At 42.9% G+C, this 22,533-nt stretch overlaps 1 protein-coding gene across 4 annotated transcripts in view; it reads left to right on the top strand.

Moving 5' to 3' along the window:
• CCDC110 (coiled-coil domain containing 110) overlaps positions 1-22,533 on the top strand; it is a 183,249-nt gene that overhangs the window by 141,681 nt on the left and 19,035 nt on the right. For 3 of the 4 annotated variants that reach the window (XM_085641946.1, XM_085641947.1, XM_085641945.1), the window contains exon 3: positions 17,150-19,194. In XM_085641946.1, coding sequence (XP_085498072.1) covers positions 17,244-19,194 — 1,951 coding nt within the window. In that variant the 5' untranslated portion in view covers positions 17,150-17,243. Of the gene's footprint in view, positions 1-1,007; positions 1,105-17,149; positions 19,195-22,533 lie in introns of those variants that run through there. The other variant, XM_085641948.1, reaches the window with a different exon arrangement.

Below are 22,533 nucleotides of genomic sequence, written 5' to 3'. Positions count from 1 at the left end.
CTCACTTTGCCATTGGATTCAAGCAAGCCTGGCTGAAGATGGCTGAAATGGCAGAAACCGGTCCTAGGAAGCTTGTTTCCGGTCCAGGGAAGGCATGGCTTGGCAGTTCGGGATGGACTATTCCCATGAGGCACAGGGTCAGACTGATTTGCATATGGCCATGTCTGAACTGGGGTGGCAGAGTGGGCTAAAGAACGGTGATGGATCAAACCCAGATCTGTTGACTGGGTGTGAGTGTTTGATTGGTTCTGATGCTCCGTCCATCACCACCCCCTTTTGTACCGCCTTGTTCGCCATAAGTTGGCAGGGTATGCTCAGACGTGAGTCCCTTGCTCACTTTGCCATTGGATTCAAGCAAGCCTGGCTGAAGACGGCTGAAATGCCAGAAACCGGTCCTAGGAAGCTTGTTTCCGGTCCAGGGAAGGCATGGCTTGGCAGTTCGGGCTGGACTGTTCCCATGAGGCACAGGGTCAGACTGATTTGCATATGGCCATGTCTGAACTGGGGTGGCAGAGTGGGCTAAAGAACGGTGATGGATCAAACGCAGATCTGTTGACTGGGTGTGAGTGTTTGATTGGTTCTGATGCTCCGTCCATCACCACCCCCTTTTGTACCGATCTGTGAACAGTGGCACCAAAGGGCAACAGGTGCTAAGAAGGGTGCACAAACCATTTGCTTTAATAGCATTGCAGTACTGCTGTGAGGTGCTTTGTTATAAGTCCGTTGCCCAAGTTGTGTTGGATTCACACATATTGATTATGATGTTCTATGCCGATTTGAGGTTATTTTTGACAATCAATTTGATTGTTTTTTCCACGCTGTCAAATGATGATTGAACATGGAAATCACTGTGTATGGTGAAGTTATGTGCAATTTGATAACAGCAAAAAAGGGAAATTGAGAATCTTATGTAATTCTAAATTAATTTTGAGTTTTCAAAAATATAATACTATAATTCCTCTAATATATCATTATTAAATAACATTTCTTCTTTCTCTTCTTTATAGTAGCTACTGTTGAAGTTTGAAAACAGATTTTAAACTGTTTAGAATATTACTAATGTGAAATAGATTTACTGAATGATGTATCTAAATTACTTGAAAGGTAAGAATCCATTATACAATATGCACGATAACCTGGAAAAATGTTTGAAAATGTAATTATATGTTATTTGTTTCTAAGATAAATATTGTTCATCCTTTAGACTATTTGAAACGTATCATTATATTTCTGTAGAAGCCTACACATACTATAATGTGTCTGTTTCACACCACAAGTTCTCTAAATTTGTGTTCAAGAAGGTGTATGTATTAGTTTCTCCTATACAGGAGAGGTGGGTATTTAACGTGCTTTTTATAACAGCACAGTATTATGTACCTTCACATTTGAAGTAGTATTTTAAGACATATTATGGAGCTAATAGGCTTAAAATGTGAAGGATAGAATCTACAGTATACAGCACAACCCATGCACTCATCCAGTCATTCAAACACTATCCTTGCACTTATAAATTCACTGAGGCACTATGCATACACCCATCCAATCACCCAGACACTACCAATGCACTCCTCTATTAACCCATGCACTACCTATGCACTCATGGAATTACCTAGGGACTACCCTTGCACTTATAAAACTAAACAGCCACTATGCATATACTCATCCAATCACCCAGTCACTACCTATATACTCATTCATTCACCCAGGTACTATTCATGCACTCATGGAATCACCAAGGCACTGGTCTTGCACTCACCCATTCATGTAGCCACTATCCATGCACTCATCCATTCACTCAGGCACTGTCCATGCAGTCATGCAATGATCAAGGCAGTCACCCTGCATTCATCCAATCACATAGACACTACCCATTCACTCACCGAATGAGCCAGGCACTACCCTTTCACTAATCCATTTAGGTACTACGCATGCACTTATGCAATCATCTAGGCACTACCCATGCACTTATGCAATCATCCAGTCACAACCCATGCACTAATCCAATCTCTCAGGCGCAACCCATGCACTCATCCAAACACCCAGGCACTACCCATACACTCATTCATTCACCCAGATACTATCCATGTACTCAAAGAATCACCCAGACACTGCTCTTGCACTCACCAATTCAGCCAGCCACTACCCACGCAGTCATCGATTCGCTCAGGCACAGCCCATGCAGTCATGCAGCGATTGAGGCAGTCCCCATAAATTCATGCAATCACACAGACACTACCCATGCACTCACCGAATGGGCCAGGCACTACCCTTACACTAATCCATTTAGGCACTACTCATGCACTTATGCAATCATCCAGGCACTACCCATGCACTCATCCGATCTCCCATGCACAACCCATGCACTCATCCAAACACCCAGGCACTACCCATACACTCATTCATTCACCTAGATACTATCCATGTACCCAGACACTGCTCTTGCACTCACCAATTCAGCCAGCCACTGCCCATGCAGTCATCGATTCACTCAGGTACAGCCCATGCAGTCATGCAGTCATTCAGTGATTGAGGCAGTCCCCATACATTCATGCAATTACACAGACACTACCCATGCACTCACCAAATGAGTCAGGCACTACCCTTACATTCATGCATTTACTCTGGCACTACTCATGCACTCATCCAATCTCCTAGGCACTACCCAGGCACTCATCCAAACACCCAGGCCCTACCCATATACTCATTTATTCACCCAGGTACTATCCATGCACTCATAGAATCACCCAGACGCTTCTCTTGTACTCACCCATTCATCCAGCAACTATCCATGCAATCATCAATTCACTCAGGCACTGCCCAGGCACCCAATGAGCTAGGCAATACCCTTACACTAATCCATTTACTCAGGCACTACAGATGCACTTATGCAATCACCCAGACACTACCCATGCACTCATGCAATCTCCCAGGCACTACATATGCACTTATCCAATCACCCAGGCACTACCTACACACTCATTCATTCACCCAGATACTATTCATGCACTCATATAATCACCCAGAAACTGCTCTTGCACTCACCAATTCATTCAGCCACTACCCATGCAGTCATCGATTCACTCAGGCACGACCCGTGCAGTCATGCAGTGATTGAGGCAGTCAACATGCATTCATGTAATCACACAGACACTACCCATGTGCTCACCAAATATGCCAGGCACCACCCTTACACTCATCCATTTACTCAGGAACTACCCATGCACTTATGCTTTCACCCAGGCACTACCCATGCACTCGTTCATTCACCCAGGTACTATGCATGCACTCATAGAATCACCTAGACACTGCTCTTGTACTCACCCATTCATCCAGCCACTACCCATGCAGTCATCAATTCACTGAGGAACTGCCCTTGGAGTCATGCACTGATCGAGGCAGTCCCCATGCATTCATGCAATCACACAGACACTAACCATGCGCTCACCCAATGAGCTGGGCAAGACATTTACACTAATCCATTTACACAGGCATTACACATGCACTTATGCAATCACGCAGGCACTAACTATGCAGTCATCCAATCACCCATGCATTACCTATACAATCATAAATTCACCCAGATACTACCCAAGGACTCATAGAATCACCAATACACTACTCTTGTACTTACCAATTCATCCAGCCATGCAGTCATCGATTCACTCAGGCACTGCCCATGCAGTCATGCAGTGATTGAGGCAGTCCCCATGCATTCATGCAATCACACAGACACTATCCATGCACTCACCAAATGAGCCAGGCACTACCCTTTCACTAATTCATTTATTCAAGCATTGCCCATGCACTTATGCAATCACCCAGGCACTACCCATGGACTCATCCAATCTCCAAGGCACTACCCATGCACTTATCCAATCATCCAGGCACTACCCATTCACGCATTCATTCACCCATGTACTATCCATGCACTCATAGAATCACGCAGACACTGTTCTTGCACTCACCCATTCATCCAGCCACTACCCATGCACTCATTCAATCCCTCAGTCTGTACGTATGCACTCATCGAATCACATACACATTACGAATTGACTCATCTATACGAAGATCAAAGGCGGCAACCTGTATTTTGGGTTGGTAGATTTTTCCTCCGTCTTTGATTGCGTTAATCACTCAAAATGATGAGTAATTATGAGTTAAATGGACGTGGACCCCGACATTATTTCCTTTTTACGGGATTTATATTCTGGTACTAAGGCTAGGATCAGATATGGGACCATGGGCGACTGCACAAAGCCATTCAGCATAGAGAGGGGGGTAAGACAGGGCTGTGTCCTTGCACCATTTTTATTTTCGCATTACGTAAATAATGTAGGTACTGCGATGATATCAAGCGCAAAAGATCTGGCTCAGGTGGGACACCGCCCTGTGCCCGCCCTTCTCTATGCTGACGACACCGTTCTGATGGCACGGACCGCAATCTCCATGCAGTTGGTACTGAATGATTTTTTCAATTATATGAAGGACCTTGATTTGCATGTAAATCAAACCAAGACATTCATAATGAAGGGCGGGAGGAATACGGGCAACTGCCGCAACATTAAAATCCGGGAATCCCAAATTGATTATACAGATACTTTTCTTATCGGAGTGTCTTATTTGATAAAAATGGAACATGGAGCTCCGCAAGCAAGACTAGGACACTGCTTTTTAGAAGAGCCTGTATGGCCTTCAATAAATTTGCCATAAGACTAGGTACAAATCTGCCGCGAGAAATGCTGACATTTTAAAGGGAAAAATGTGTAAGCATAGCACTAAATGGTGCTGGCATATGGGGCTATGCAAACTGTACTGCAATACAATTAGTGGAAAATTAGTTTCTAAGGTACTTGCTTGCCTTACCTAAATCTGCCTCAATCCTTGATGTGTCACGCAGAGTTGGGGGTATCTTTTCTTGTTGTTCTAATTAAGATCCAATCAATTCTGCTGTAGGTATGGTAGTCAGAGCATACTACTCTAAACCAGCTCATCATAAGGGACTGCCTAAGGTCAACCCTCTATTCACGCATTCCATGGTTGAGATATATAGAATGCTTTTGTCAGGATCTGGGGCACCCAGTATGTTACTAAACCTGAATGTGTGGCCGAATTAAGTAGGAAAGATCTGAAGACCGACTGTTTAACACATCTAAACAATGTTAGGATGTCCGTAGAATTGTTAAAACCAACTGTTTTAAGGAATCAGCTCATTTTAACTAGCTACGATATGCAACAATACCTTAGATTTGTACTCATCAAAAACATAGATATATATTAACTCGTTTTAGATTGGATATTTTTCACCGCCTGGTCATTTTCACTAACAAAATAATTGGTCATCTAACTTGTCAAAATGTCCTTGTGAAAATGGTTCAACACAGACTACAATGCACATGGTATTCTTTTGTAAATTTTATAAAAAGTGGAGGAAATTTTATATATTAAGCTTTATAAAACATTTAGAATTCACTCAATGTCTCCCGGCATACCTTTTTACAGTCCCTGCCCACAGTTGATATTTGTTTAAGAATGTTATCTTTTTTTTGGAGCGTTCTTTATGCAAGGAAGACCATATTGATAGAGGATATAGATAATTAGGGAAACAGCTGTTATAGAACCTTGCGAGTAATCTGATCTGTTGTGTGCTATTTTTTATTGTTGTTTTATATACAATTTTATTAACAAGCATTACATTAGACTAACGAAAATAGGATCGTATGGCGGACCCAGATATGAGGTTTTTAGTTTCCTGTATTTTCTAGTATGTTTACATTGTTAGAATTTTCTCTTTTAACGGACATAAGTCAACACTTGGTATAGACGAATATTTGGAATGGTACAAAATGAACTGGTTCTATAGATGATGCATCATTTTTAATCTTTTAGCAACTTTTTATCATCATATGTGCAATTTGCTATGGTAACGAAATGGTAATGAAATAGGATTGAAAATGTACTGTTTTGAAATTATTTGTGTTTGTCAACGCTAAATGTGCTTTTATGGTCTAATATATTTTTGATCGAATAAAGAGGAAGATGAGACTCATCTAAACACACAGCACAAACCTTTTCTTTTTAAAAAAAAAATAGGTTGTTCCGTAAATAAGTTTTTTTTTCTTTTTTTAAAACTATTTTTTGGTTTACCTATTTTGTAGTTTTTTGGTGTTTTTACCTTTCTAAAGTGAAAATTTAAACAAAAAAACTAGCACAAAACACTGTGCCTAATTGTAGGAACCAAATTTTTTTTTACAATGGTGGTTTTTATAGTGTCTAGCATTGTTTGCACAACCTGCTCCCCCACACTCAAAACAGTTATGCATTTCGGGCACAAGAGTGCAACTTTGCTGAAATCAGGCAGAGTTGGTGAAATGCTCTGCAGCTTGTCACCAGGTCTTAAAGTAGATGACTGCGCATATTGGCCACCTATAGATTTGTCCGGTCTTGCCAATTCTGCACTAGCAAGACGGTTTGCATGCAGCATCCTCAGATGCTTATACATAGAATACATGCTGCAGGAATACTTTTTCTCAGAGCCCCAAGACAGCACCTTCTTACACACCTTGCAGGTGACCTTCTGTGGAATAACTTTCTTCGTCCCCTCAGGAATTGTAAAAAACTCCCACATGACACTCTCCTTCTTCTTATGTGGGGGCTCATCCTCCTCCTTGAAGACGGTCTGGTCCTCCTCCTCTTGCAGGTCTTTTGATGCAGCCATTTAAAATTTTCAAAATGAAAATGTAATAAACACCAAACCACATGCAAAATTGCTTTCCCTAGAATGAGACTGACTATTGGCAACCACGCCCTAAAGCAGAAGAAAGTGGGTGGGATCTAGCAAGTTTAATGATGACAAGATGTTTGACCAATCAAATTTCTTTTTTGTGTGTTACATGGGGTGCGTGACCCCTATGCGGTGCCACCGTGTAACAGACGCGATTCCATAATTTTTTTTAATTTTGCCATTTCAACAATATTTGGTTGTAGGATATATTATTTCATTTACAAATAACTGTACCTCGTCATTTAAATAAAAGTAAATGAATATATATTTATATGTAATTTTATTCTAAAAAAAAACGTTGGAATCCGGAAGTTGCATTCTACACGGACGTACCACGATTCCTGAAATTTCTAATAAAAAAACATTTTAATAACTTTCATTTCTTAACATACAAGTTTAATAACTATCTTAACAAAACTCTAATCTTGAATTTAAGATTATTATTGTCTATATATTAAAAATATACATGTTAAAAATCCCGCTGGAGCCGCGTTTTGTTAGCGGATATGCAACTAAGGACCGGCAATGTACAGTGATTTGCATCTGGTATGCGACTCCTTGTTTATATTTTTTTTAAAAACATTTTAATACATATATATATATATATCTATACTATATAGATATATATATTTATTTTTTAACAAGCTCCTTAGTACAGCGTAGTTAATGTCAGCATGATCTACTACAAAGTATGATTACTAATTAATATTGTTGCCACTATTAGTTTTGATGTCCGATTAACCGGTAATTTAATGAACAATGGTAATAACACTGTCTGCAACAATATGAGATTATATTAACATAATCACCGGTGGGTACTAAGAGACATCCGTAAATCTGATAGAACAAATTGTTGTGATAAGATCTTCGCATTTGAAACGTTGATAGCATGCATTAATTAATTGAAAACAATAGGAATAGTGACAACACTAAGCAACAAAATGTACGGAATACTTAACTATTGCTTATTACCTGTAAATCAGCCGATCCCATGTTAACATTTGTAAATAAGTCTGTCTTCTATGGAAAGGACGATTTCATTTATATTTTTTGTTAAAAACTACATCTCCCATAAGACCACATTATGGGCTGAGCAGTAAGTAGTATAAAACAGAATAAATGGTAGTGTCCCCCAACCGTGAGCAAGGCCCTGTGTGGCTGAAACGCATCGGTGTAACAGACTGGCTCTGTTTGTTAAACAAATCATCTAAAGTCAAGATCCTGAGTGCAACGTAGCTTTGTTAAAAAAATTAATCCAGGCAATTTTTTCACATTTGCACCCACTGCTGAGTGCTCTGGTGTTGAACCTTATAGTGTTTCCATATTGCAAACCAGAGGCGCCCAACGAGCAACACGCCAGAACACAGCATCACTCACCGGGTCGAGCGCCAGAGGACGGAGCCGGAGGGCGCCATCTGGACAGGATATATATATATATGCAAAAAAAGAAGCAGAGAACTCTGGGTAGTTCTCAAGTTTAGGTAGAAAGCAGCTCCTGTTAGAGCACTCTCAACACCAGCGACACTCTAGATCTGCTCACCTCAAATGTCTGCTTTTCTATCAAAGTCTTTACGCGTAGGATTAGCACAGTACCATCCACGCCGAGATAGAAAAGGACAAAGTCTTTTGCCATTTCTACAGCAACGTCTTTAGGCATAGGACTATCACAGTGCTGTCCATGCAGAGCATGACAAAGTCCTTTTCTATCTCGGCGTGGATGGCACTGTGCTAATCCTATGCTTAAAGACTTTGATAGATGTATATATATATTCACTGTTTTAAAAAAGTTTCATGAACGTTATAGTGTACAATTAGCATTTAAAAAACCTTAGAAATTCACTGAAAAAAACACAGGTTTTCAGGGACGTTATGGTTAGGAATTAGCATTTAAAAAACCTTAGGCATTCACTGAAAAAACAAAGGTCTTAGGGACATTATAGTTAGGCTGACATTTCACTCGTTCAAATCCCGAGAAATTCAGCAGTTATAGTTAGCTGAGCTAACTATTGCTCACGCCCCCCCAATGCACTGCTGATGACGTCACATCATTGATGACATCTCATATCACATCACTGCTGACATCACTGTTCCCATCATCCACATAATCTCTGATGCACCTACTTATACCCCAATATAACCTATCATTTACCTGCTCTAAATTTTAGACTACCATTCTTGAAACCATTGACACACCAATACCAGTACATGCATATCCACTCACTGATTCATAGCTCTACATATACATCCACTCACTCACCCATACAGGCACTCATATAGCCAGTCACCCACCAATACAGATGCTGAGATATCCACTCATACACCCATACAGGTACTCAAACACAGTCAGTCACCCATAGAGCTACTCACACACCTACTCACTCAACTGGACACTCAATCACAATGCCACTTACTCACCCATACAGAAACACACACACACTCACTACTGATACAGATACTGACAAATTCTAACTCTCCTTACAGTCGCTGACACAAGCACACACTCACCCATACAGCCACTTTCACAAACACTCACTCTCACATGCAGTCACTTATATATTCCAATACTCACATACTCTGCCTTTCACATATGAAGTTACTCACCCATATACCACTGAGACATCCATACAGTCCCTCACAGATATACATAATAACTGCCCTGAGGAAGACGTTTCAGATGAAACACATGTTGGCTGTGCTGTTTCCATCTTAAAAAACTACCTCTTTCAGTGTATCACATCATGTGTATCAACATTGAAATCAAACAATTGCTATATATGTCTTTTGTTGCATGATCCAATACTACCAACCAACATATTATTGTGAGAAACTAATGCATTTCACTGAGACTGGAAATAAATGTGAATGACTATTTTATGTGTGCTCCAGATTCCAATAATATGTTGTATTAGTCATTACCCTCACAGTTGACTCATTCACACCTCATTGTTGGAGAGATGTAATCTGTGGTAGCACCACACAACTTTTTGCTTTTCATGTACTGACCACATCTATAAAGAGATATGAGTTTGGTTATATGTCCTACACTGCTGCATCCTTTTAATAGTATCAACTTGGTCCTTGTATTGGCTAAAAAGGCAATTGCAATGAACTGGTGGTCCCCTCCTTGCCCATGCATCCCCAGGTGGAGGAGTGATTTCTGTAGAATCACGGGTATTCAAGATGGAGGTGGTATGGGAACCCTTGATAAGTGCGACCAACCTTAAGTCAGGTGATAGACTGCTGTAATAGTCACCCCAACTTATTGTTCAGCTGTTCATGCACTAGAGTTATAGGCATTGTCACCATGGAGACCCACACGCAACAATACCCTGACAACCCATTATTGCCAAGATATTTAGATATAACTAAAGGATATTCTTGTGCTAGAATCATAATGTCATTCCACCCTGCATGTGTATTGAAATGTGCTGTTGAGTGACAATAAGGACCTGATGTACGAAACATTGTGTTGGTTCCAAACGGCCCTGAGTGACAGAATCAGGCTGTGATTGCAAAATTGCCTTTTCCTATGTACAAACACAAAACTGGGATTCAGTAACTTGTTACCGACTCACAATTTGGGTTTGAGATGCAATCCGATTTGATATTTGGAAGGGGGGTGTTTAGGGCCACCCTCCCAAATACAAAATCTGAATGGTATGCATTAAAGTTTTGTGACCAAAATCCGGTTGCAGAACATTAATACTTTACCAACTACGGAAGTGTAGTGGCAATGCATTCGCAAACATTCACCTTTCAGAATGATGAGAAAAAACTATTTTGAAGGGTTGACAGTCATTCAGTGAACCACTACCTACTCTTAAAAAATGTAAGTTAAATGTTTCATTTTTCTTTAAAATGTATCCTGATTTCCTTTTAAGGATAAAAGTTGCATTAAAAAAAAAGATAGCTTTATTATAAATGATGGTCTGCTGATCCCAGCAGCGCACCAACCCTATGATGGCTGGGATTCCTAGTGCCTCGCAAATTGTGACCTACCTCATTATTATTCATGAGGTAGCTTGATATGTGACCCACTAGAAATCAGTAGTGTATAATCTGACCTATTAAAACATAGCTTGTTTTGCAAAATCGCACTCTAGTCATTCTAGTCTCAAACATACTGGCCGCAAATTGCGACTGGTATTGTCGACCAGAGTTTAGTACATTTGGCCCAAAGTTCATAAATTTTTTGTATTATTACTGTTATATTGTGCAAAGACCTTACTTCACATGTATGTTTTAATCTTGCTATGTCAATAGACTAATTGGGCAGTGCCCAATACATTTTTTCCCATGACGTAAAGAGGCAAATGTCTTGCTGTACATTATATAGTAAACTCTAATAAAGATCAATTAAAAAAAAACATTAGCCTGGTGGGTGTGTCCAATAGGGCCCATGGGACCCTGCATGGATTTTTTCTTGAAAGATTAGATCACTAAAATCCTCAATCACAATGATTTGTTATGCTTCATTCCGGGGGAGTGAGCACAGAGGGCTACAGTTTCTTCAGGAGCATCTCTGAGAGTGAACAAAAGCCACATATCAAACCATAGATATAATGAGGCAATCCGGCAGGTACCTAGAGTAAGCAGCACAATATCTTCTGAGAATGCAAAGGTACTTCTCTTCAACCATTTTACCCAGGCCACTCTAAAGTAGAGTTTCAATGTGGAAAAAAGCTCTCAGGGAGGTTAAAGATCAATGACGTTGTACCAGCATGCCGAAAGATCCTGGCTATGGCAAAGTTTGCCATTTGATAATTGTAGAGGAAGCCTGGAATTGGTTGGACGGCGGGTGTTCTACAGGGTCTTAGAGGAAGAAGGAGTGAAGGCGGGCACCTGGCAAGATACAAGGTCTGAGAAATAGAGGCAGATAAGGCTCCAGTCACAGTTGATGAGGCTCAAACATGATGGCAAGAAGAATGAACTGCAACAGGAGGGACTGGCGGTGGGTGCACCATGAGAGTCCTGACTTCCTGCAAGCACGGAGGTGAAAAGCACAGACAGGAAATGTGAAATGTAGGCAATCATAAATCCTGGCTTGACCTTCATGACTTAAGGGTATTCAAGAATAACTGATTAAGGGGGTGAGAATGGGATTTAGATCCTCTTCCTTCCCCATGCATAGATGCCTGAAATTCTTGAAAAACAGGCGCACAGCTGCACCAACAGCTTTTGTAAGGATCACGGCTGTTCTGCAGGAGCGTCTGGAGTCGTGAAGAAAGTCCACAGTCGTCCCCCGCGTTCCTCCGACTCTATCAAACTCTAGAGTGCGGAGAACCCACTGGGGAAAACAGGGAAACAAAACAAGGATAGTTGGGGGAACAGGTAGGTCTTGATGGATGATTCTGGCAGGAGGAACAGCAGGAGCGTGATGGATCTTGGCAGGAAGAATAAGAGGGCCTCCCAGCTGTAATACAAAGATGGTTATAGGGATATCTATGTATCGCTACCCTTGGTCTTTATAATCTTCACTTCCCCGACACCTACCAGGAGTATCGTCAGCTGCTTTGGTATTAGTCTGCGGGAACATGCAGGTATTACTCTAGGTAAGTAGTTCCTTTGCGGGCAGCTGCGGGGAACAGGTAGGCAGAGATCGTGAACACAGGAGGTATATTATGCCACTTATACATAGAAGAAGATTAGGAATTACAAGTACCGTGCTTTTTGTGAAGGAGTATGGGAAACCTAACCCCCTGCTCAATGGTCCTCGCAGTAATCACCACCGGATTCCTGATAACTGTTCAGGAGGACGTAGGGGAGGGATATGAAGCCAAGGGATATATACTTGGTGAAAGCAAAGGGAAGTAAACGATACTGAGGGCGTTGTACAAACACAAAGGAGAGACTCCAGTAATACACAACCTCGGAGTCGCCTTAACAGCAGGCAAAACACAACTACACCCACGACTGATAAAGATTCAGTCTGAATTCACTAATAAATGTAGCGCTGGTATGAAGTCACCAAGACAGGTAGCGCTGGCGAGGGGGGTTCACGAACCACCTATCCACTTCTAACTCCCAGGTAAGGAGCGACGCGAGACAGGAAACCCCCGTACAACTTATCACCCAGCAGACCTTACTTGAATGGTACAACAACCATAGGGAGCAGGCGTAACACTCGCAGTTGCTCCTGGAGAGAGAACACCACCAGCGCCACGCTACACCAGGATCCACAACGGGACCAACACCGGAGCCGGGAATCGTCCGCGACTCGCAACAGGAAACCGGAAATACAGCAACAGGAAGTCAGGCAAGAACTCTCGGGACGGAAATGGGGCTCAATGCTAGAACGCGAAGCGGCGTTTACACGCCCTTCGCGCTTTAAATACTCACTGCCTGTAGGGGCGTGACCGCGGGGCATGACAGCACTCTCCCCCCACAACGCCCTCCCCCTGGCTTAGGTTTATGGGGGTACCTCCGATGAAACAGCCGTACCAACCGGGGAGCATGCACGTCACCAGCAGACACCCAAGAACGCTCCTCCACCCCATAGCCTTTCCAATGTAGTAGATACTGAAGTGTGTTATCAGCGAAGCGGGAGTCTATAATAGTTTCTACTTCATATTCTTCAGCATCTTGTATGGTAACCGGCGTGGGCCTCTTAGGGATTCGTGTACCAGGTTCAACAGGTTTGAGCAACGATACGTGGAATACAGGATGGATTCTAAGGGATGTAGGCAGTTCGATTTTCACCGCCACCGGATTGACCAGCCTCACCACCTTGTAGGGTCCGATGTATTTGGGAATGAACTTGCGAGGACCACTGAGTTTTATGTGTTTCGTGGAAAGCCACACCTCATCCCCAGGAGCATAAATGGGTTCCAACCTCCGGTGTAAATCTGCCCCCTCCTTGTATCTCACTTTAGCCAAATCAAGGTTTACCAACGTCTGTTTACGTATGTCGTGTAACTTCTTTACTAGATCATTGGCGGCAGGCGTTGGGCTGTTAATGGGAATCCCTATAGGCAACAGCTTGGGGTGAAAACCCTGAGAACAAAAGAAAGGAGTATGGAGGGTGGAAGAATGTGGGCTGTTGTTATATGATATCTCTGCCACCCACACCCACTCATCCCACTCCGCTGCAGAGTGTAGGGCTTGATTCCTTACATATTGTTCGAAGCACTGATTAACTCTCTCGGTTTGGCCATCTGACTGGGGGTGATGACTGGAAGAGAGTCTAACGTCAATCTGCAGCATGGCACAGAGGCATTTCCAAAACCGAGACACAAACTGGGCCCCCCTATCAGAAATCAAGACCGAGGGAAGGCCATGTAGCCGTACAACATGTTGCATAAATATAGAGGCTAACGCTGCTGCTGTGGGTAACCCCGTCAAAGGAACGAAATGAGCGGTCTTTGTAAAATGATCCACCACCACAAGCAAGGTATTATTCAAACTTTTGGTAACTGGTAGTTCCACGATGAAGTCAAGGGACACTGTGTGCCACGGGCCAGGAGGTGAAGCAAGTGGGAGCAGGAGGCCCACCGGGTTCTGATGAGAACCCTTGGTTTGCGCACAGACATGACATGACTTCACATACTGTTCTATGTCCCTCAACATAGTGGGCCACCAGAAACACTCTCTTATAACCTTGGTAGTTTTCTTAATGCCCGGATGTCCCGACAAAGGGTGCGAGTGATACCAATCCAATACATGTGTTTGTAAATCAGCAGTGGGCAACACCACCCCCCCTCGGACACACACAAAACCATCTGTACTGACCCACTCCTCAGACCCCACAAAGGCAGGCATGTTCATCGATAGTTGACTTTGCCGAATCCGAGCCCTGAAGTCGTCCTCACTGAACACCCCCCTTATGACGCGCCCTTCAGGGATGACAGGGGGCGCGACGTCAGGTACCTCGGGAAGCTGAAATCCCAACCGGGACAGGGCATCGGCCTTGCCATTCCTCCTCCCAGGGCGGAACCTAATAGTGAAGTCATATTCACAGAAGAACTGGGTCCATCTGAGTTGTCTCATGGACAGGGCTTTGGTGGACTTAAGGTACTGGAGATTGCGATGATCGGTGTACACAACCACCGGAAAACGCGCCCCCAAGAGGTACTGCCGCCACTCATCAAAGGCCTTCTTGATCACTAGGAGTTCTTTGTCCCCCACCGCATAGTTGTATTCCGCGGGAGTGAACTTGTGGGAAAAATAAGCTATAGGATGGCACACCCCAGTCTCTGGATCGGCTTGACTCAGCACCCCTCCCACTGCCACCTGAGAGGCGTCCACCTCGACCACATAGGGCAAGGCCGGATCTGGATGTCGCAAGACAGGGGCGCGCGTGAAGGCCTCCTTCAAACTCCGAAAAGCCGTGTCAGCAGCCGCCGACCAAACATACGGAACCTCTTGTCGCAATAGGATTGTAAGAGGATGTGCCAACTCCGAGTACCCTTGAATAAAACGCCGATAAAAATTGGCAAACCCCAAGAATTTCTGTAGGTCCTTCACGGTACTCGGGGCTGGCCAGGAGAGGACGGCCTCGACCTTAACAGGATCCATACGAAGTCCGAGTGGGGAAACAATAAAGCCCAAAAAGGGCACTTCTCGTGTATGGAAAGTGCATTTTTCCAACTTGCAATACAAATTATGTGCACTTAAGCGTTCCAACACTCGTCGGACGTGGCCCACATGTTCGGCCATGGATGAGGAGAATATTAGTAAATCATCAATATAGGCGATGACATGGAGGTCCAGCATATCCCAGAGGACTTCATTAATGAAGAACTGGAACGCAGCTGGAGCGTTATAAAGCCCAAAGGGCATTACTAAATATTCAAACAATCCGTATTTCGTACAGAAAGCAGACTTCCATTCATCTCCCTCCTTGACACGCACTAGATGGTAGGCGCCTCGCAAGTCTAATTTGGTGAAAAAGTTAGCATTGCGTACTCTGTCAAGGAGAGAGGAAATCAAAGGCAAAGTATATCTGTTTTTAATAGTGACCTCGTTCAATCTCCGATAATCGATGCAACACCGAAGACCCCCCTCACGCTTAGGAATAAAAAACAGCGATGAGGAGGCAGGGGATCTGGAAGGCCTGATAAACCCTTTCTCTAACATAACGTCCAGGTATTCTCGGAGGTATGTTTTTTCCTTCTCGGTTAGGGCGTACACTCTACTGCATGGGATTCGGGCTCCTGTCTCTAAATCTATGCGGCAGTCGTACACCCTATGTGGGGGAAGGACGTCCGCCTCCTTCCCCCACATAGGGGGAAGGAGGCTTCACTACATAAATCATCTGCTAGAGTCAAATACAGACTTAAATGCGTCTTTGAGGATTGGGAGCCAATGTGCATTCCATGTGTAATGTGAGAATGTCTATTAGGTATCCTGCTAAATTCTAGTACGGGTAATTGGTACCTTAACAAGATCAAGCATTAACTACAACTCAGAGGCAAACAAAATGGCTTCGATAGCAGATTCATTTCATATCCGCATCCCCATCTTCAGAACTTTCCATGGGACTTTCCAATGAGATCTATCACCTTCTTCAAAGAAATTGTGCGCAACAGTGCAGACTTAACAACACCAAACCTTAAAACATGTTGGTATTTTGTGCAAAACTAAATAAACATTGGACCTTAATTAGTTGATATTAGTCTTTGAACTGTGTAATTCTATATTCTATTATATGTATTGTTTTGTAGCTACAAGTTGCACTTGGGGGGAGATTTATCACTCAAAATTCATTATGGTTTTATTGAAATATCATTGATTGAATAATTAATTAAAAATAAATTATAGTTACATTTGTTTTTTGTTGCCTCTTGTAAGGCTGACTTTACAACAAATACATTACACAGCATATACTAACCATTGTTCTGAGAATAATCTACGTCTCCTTATAAAATATAAGAAAACTCTTTCCTCACGGAAATTGTAACTCTGAAATGTGACCCAATTTTTCTTTAGGATCACAGGGAAGTCATATAGTTATCCTAAAGCGTTCAAGTACTCAAAAATGCAATTCAACCATATGTTTGTTTTTAACAAATCAAAAAAATCATGTGGTCCTCAGGAGTATAGAGTTATTTTTGGAAATTATCCAAAATATAAGTTTCCCATCCTTACAGAAGTATATAATTAATAGTGGGAACCAGCTGAACAGAGGATGGTGAATTTAAGCTTTGCATTGCATTATTCATTATTTAATATAGTTCAGAACATGGTTCAAATAAATGTATAGGGTAAACCTAAGCAGTGTGTAAAGGGCTTGTCTCAATTGACATTTTGACAGGAATGTATTTGATAGTGGGCTAGCCTAAACCATAATTGCAAAATCCTTCTTAGATAAAGAAAGTGTAAAATCTACCTTGTACAATTTTTTATCTCAATCTCCTTTTTTTCTTACAGTCCAGCTCGAGTTTAAAAACACCTTCTTTGAGGAGCGATCATGGAAATGCAGATTATTAAAAAGTATGGCCAAGCAAGAGATGGGAATTAAAATATGAATTACGCTCATCGAAATTCATTCAGACGCACTGTGAGTGTAAACTCTCGAAGCGCAGATGGGATTTTACAATCACCAGCTACTGCAAATGGAAATATACAGTCACCGGCAATTACCAATGAAATTTTACACTCACATGCCCACCAATCAAATGGCGGTGCACGCTGTGAAGTGCTCCTTCCTGGTTCCAGTCCACATTCTCGCAGTACCTCTCTTTCCACAGGCGAGTTGTCACCAGAAGAACACTCAGATGTTCATCCTTTGGACCAAGTTGATGGTCATCTTGGGCAAACTTTAGAAATTATGACTCACGAGCTTAGAAGATCGCATCAAAGAGAACAAGCATTCATACAGGAACTTCAGAACCTCAGAATGTGTGCTGCCACTCAAACCAATGGCTCAGCTGCCACTCAACCCGCTGTACCAGCTGAAGCATTAAATCATAATTCAAACATGGAAATTTCATCTCAACAAGGGTATACGGAAAGTGCGAAACGTACGACTCAAAATAGAACGCGGGATGAGAAGGCCGCAGAGATAGAGAGACGTTTAAACCAATTTCGAACAGCCTCGCTGGTCCGAGCAGGACACCATCCCCCAGCAGACACCACAGACAACCGAATGCACAGCAGTTCTTCACGCAACACCTTAACTTTAGTTTCACAATTAATAAAGGAAAAAACAATGTTGCTCGACTACATTGTCAAGTTGCAGGATGATAAACAAGACCTTTTCAAGGCATTGAGACAACAGTTAAGAAACGTGGACGGTCAAAACCAATGTGAAATTGAACCAAATGGAGAACAACTTCTTCCACCACCACCGCCCTACTTTCATGACTTTCAGCATGATCGCGATGGTGATAACTTGTGCCCTTGTGGAGAGATTAAAGAGCTGCTTGTTGCTGTTCAAGCTCTAGCTGATGAAAACATTAAATTTAAGGAGAAAAATAAGGCACTTGATGAAGAAAAGAAGGAAATCCAAATAAGATTGGCTTTGAGCAAAGAAGAGAACAAGACATGCATGGATGCACTGAAAAAGAAGACCCGGGAATATGAAGACCAGTACAATCAAAGGGAGAATTCCCACAAAGAGATTTGTCATCTCAAAGACGAAATTGACCAGTTGAAGAAGAGATTAGTGGAGCTGCTAAATGAAAATTGGAATGCAAAGGAAGCTCTAGAAATGTCTAACAATGAAAACAATGGACTAATTCAGGCCCTCACATCAGTTCAGCAGCATTCACCACTCTTAGCAAGTGATGGTCAGAGAATGGTGCTAAATGCTGCATGTTGTATGGAAGGGATAGGTACTGGAGAAGACCCACTTACGAACAAGAGCTTAACATGTAAACCTGGACACACAAACCTTCCTGTGGCCGTAGGAAATGTGAAAAACAATTCGTTCAATGGAGACCTGGAACTGCCAATATCCACCTCCTCTCAACCAACATCACAAATAGAGGCTGAGCAAGTCAGGAACACAGAAGATGCTGAGGAAGAAATATCCTGTGAGCCGGAAGCCCCTGAAGCAGCAAACAATGGGTTAGAAAGTAGAGTTGGTAACTTAGACCAAGAAATATTGGGGATATCCAAGATGGTGGCTAACCTACGAAATGACAATGCATTCTTGAAGGTAGAACTGATGGCACGCATTAAAGACAATGTCAAGTTAGAAAGGACAATGGTGAGGATTAACACAGAAAAGCTTAGACTTCAAAACTACACAAAGATTGTTGAAAATCAAAGGGATGCACTGGAGTTTGAAGTAAAGAAGCTCCATAGAGATTATGCTAATCTTAGTAAAAAGGTTACGTCCCACATCAAAAGCGACATCCTCTCAACTGGCCCAACAAATGTTGCTGTTGGAAGTCCTCACTCATCGTCCCCCATCGACATGGCAGAAGCGGGATTCTGCATGAGGAATGCTGAGGAGTATTGCGATGAGGGTATGTGCTCTAAATTTCATTAGTTAAAAGTTAAAGAACTACAGTCATAGGAATCTTTGGAAAACGTTTCAAAATGTTCACGAATACATTAAACTTTCATAAACAGGACAAAGCCCGGCACTAGGGAAGGCGAGTTGACCAAATGGCTCAGGTTCTGGCATAGAATCTAAAAGACCAGTGTTCTAATCCAGGCTACTTCACCTGGATCTCTGCATTGAGGGGAGTAGATATCGACACTGCGGCGGTTGCAGGGGTATTTGGATCCAGAATTTTAGATGTTCAGTGTACCCTAATTATGGCTTCATTTTACTACTTGGCTAGCGGACAAAAAGGGCAATTACATTGCATGGACTAGGGCCCATGGCACCATTGATACTCCACCGGCTAGTCTCCCGTAGGGCTCTCAGCTGTGATCCAGCACTGCTGCTCCCAGAAGACCCCCCCCCCAACCTCCCTGGACCTCGCAGACGTGGTCCAGCACTGAGAGGGATCCTCCCCTGGACCTGTAGTGCTGGTCCATGGACGCAAGACCCCAGGGGACTGGCTTCCCGGGGGCGTAGCTATCAATAGTGGAGAAGGTGCATTGGGACTACTACCCAAGTGTGTTAGAAGCACAATGCACCCAAATTAGGGCTGTATTGTACGGTCCAGTTAGTGGACGGGGAGTAGCATTTACCTTGCTTGCAACAGGGCCGATGGCACCATAAATATGCTCACAATGCTTTTCGATATAAGTAATTGTGACTTACAGAAATTCAGGAAGAAAACACACCTAAACCAGGACTAAGTCACGCCTATTCACAGAAAAAACATAGCAAATCAGACCAATGTGTGATGCATAGAAAACTAGGCATCCCTTTCCGCCTCACATGCCACATGTGCCAAAAGGAAAGACTGCTTACATGGCAAAACACTTAACTGAATGTATTTCAATTCCTACAGTCTTTGATAGCTGGGTCCAAGCAAAGAACCCACGTAGAAGAGAGAGTGCTGATACCCACCCTTTTCATACTTGTTCAATTGACTTCATGTCATTCACTGTATCATTCAGTCAGGACTACTTGGCTGCCTTCTCAAAAGTCAAAGTTCAATTTCTCCTCTTGGCCTGCCTCTGACCAACCAAGTGGTTTCTTGTCACTCCTGTATGCTACGTTTCAGATGTTTTCAAGCTTTGATGTAGATTCACCAAAATGGCTGAGGTACACCCTTTGATACCATTAACCCCTTCGACGCTTATGACGGAACGGTTCCGTCATGCACGTCGGTTGGGCTGTGCTTATGACGGAACCGTTCCGTCATGGCCCCGCCCGCGCTCGGAACCTTCAGCAGAGCGCGGAAATCCGCGCAGCGCTGAAGGGGTTAAAGGGCTTGACACCTTGGCCCACCTTTAGGCCCTCATCAGCCCACATTCTGTGGCCAGGTGTGGGGCAGGACAAGCAATGGAAACTAAAGAAAGACAACAGAGCTTCTTCAGCCCGCCTTACTTTCTGTTGCAGACATTGCCTTCATGACATAAAAGACAGAGGGCAGGCAGCTGAAGCAGTGCCAAGGGTATCAAGCAGTTACTAACCCTAACTACCCCTAACTGAGGTTAGCAGGGAGAAAGATTATTTATTTAATTAACAGTTATTAAAATATAACTTTCAGCAGTGGAGAGTCAGGCATATTCTAACTGGATGAAAGACAGTGTTTCCACTGAATAAATTCCTACCTAGTTCCAGTGCCCTGGCTTGGACTCTAATAAATATATTTGGGTCATCGGCTTTCCGTTTGGCTATCATATCCGTCTACATGAAACAGGGATATACCTGTCACTGGCTCAGCGGATGTAGTGGCCTAGGGTGAGGAGGGGCTCGCAGCACTGTGTTGCGTTATCGCCAAAATTGAACAATAAAGTTATGAAGGAAACCTTAAGAGTTTCCAATAGGTGAGGAGCGTTTTGATGTATTAGAGAGGCAGACCTGGAAACATATGCAGTTGGTTCACTCCCTCAAAAAATAAATATTCGAAAGTTCGAAGGTCCACAGAGTTATTACAAAAGTGGAGACACTAAAGAGGGCTGATTTCGACAATATAGACCACACTCATAAAAGAATTATCTACAAAGAAGAACAGCACAGATCTCAAACAATTATGGGAGAAAAAACTAGGTGTAGAGTTCAAAGAGAAGAGGTGGGACCCATTACGAGGTGGGGGTGGGAGTAATAAGGAGGCCGGATTCAAACTGATACTGTATACAATTCTCCATGGCTTTCATTGGACCCTGGATAGGTTGAAGAAATCAAGGATAACCGCACCGTTGGAATGCTGGTGCTGTGAATCTGTCACAAAAATTCTTCCCCAAAGAACTGAGACTAGACACTATACATGATGTACAAAAATATCCAAAGATACTGAACATACAAGAAGGTGGTCAGTATCAGGACTAATGGCAACCAGATATTAATACTCCACATGACAGAAACAAGACACGCATGTGGAATAGATACTGGGATGGGAGAAATGGCACAATTAGCCTCACATGAAACAGTGGTGTATGAGCTGAATGACTAAGAAAGCTTATCTCAAGACACTTGGGGACACTTCCTTACAGGGAGGTGGTGGGACAGGGAGGAGAAGAGGCTGATAAGGTTGGACGTTAGCAAAATGTCTAGGACTCCAAGTAAATGATAGGCTAATGGAGGTGATATAGGGAGGATTGTGAAGAACGTGCACCTACAGTAATGTGTGGTTATCCTGTTGTTATAAAGTTATATATATATGGATGCTGAAAATGTTTTAAACTTTGATTACAAATACACCTAAAAACAGCTTACGCTTAGAGAGTGAGCCAGTTTGGCTGCACTCCATGCCACATCCCCTCTGAAGAGAGAGAGGCTTGGTATTAGGATTTGCGTCCAACCTTTTACAGAAATAATATTGGTAAGGGACATCTGTATGGCAGACTTTGGCACACGTTTCACCTAGGGGTTTCAGGTGAGCCTTCTCTGGTTGTGTAGTGCATCCATCTGTCCTCCAGGCCCGGACTAGCCTTTTATTCCACTGTCCATTTCCCCACTCAGCTGGAGCCATTGGAGGCCAGTTTTAAAAACCCAAAGACCATTGCTGGCGTCTCTGTCACTTTCTCCATCTCTCCGTGCTGAACTGGAGGAGGACAGGGATGATAGTGTGAGACATAAGCATGGTGTTAGCCCCGGCACAAATGTGCCACAAACTCGATTCTCCACTAGATCCATTTGGATGGACCTTTCGCCCACAACTGAGGCTAAAATCATCAATTCAGCAACATATTATTAACACTGAAGCAGATTTTGCCTCACACGAAAGAATGAGAGGAGT

Source organism: Triturus cristatus, chromosome 2_2 (genome assembly GCF_964204655.1).
Source record: "Triturus cristatus chromosome 2_2, aTriCri1.1, whole genome shotgun sequence".
NCBI classification, from domain to species: Eukaryota; Metazoa; Chordata; class Amphibia; order Caudata; family Salamandridae; genus Triturus; species Triturus cristatus.
The sequence above is the reverse complement of the archived record's forward strand: the minus strand, read 5'-3'. Positions and strand labels throughout refer to the sequence as shown.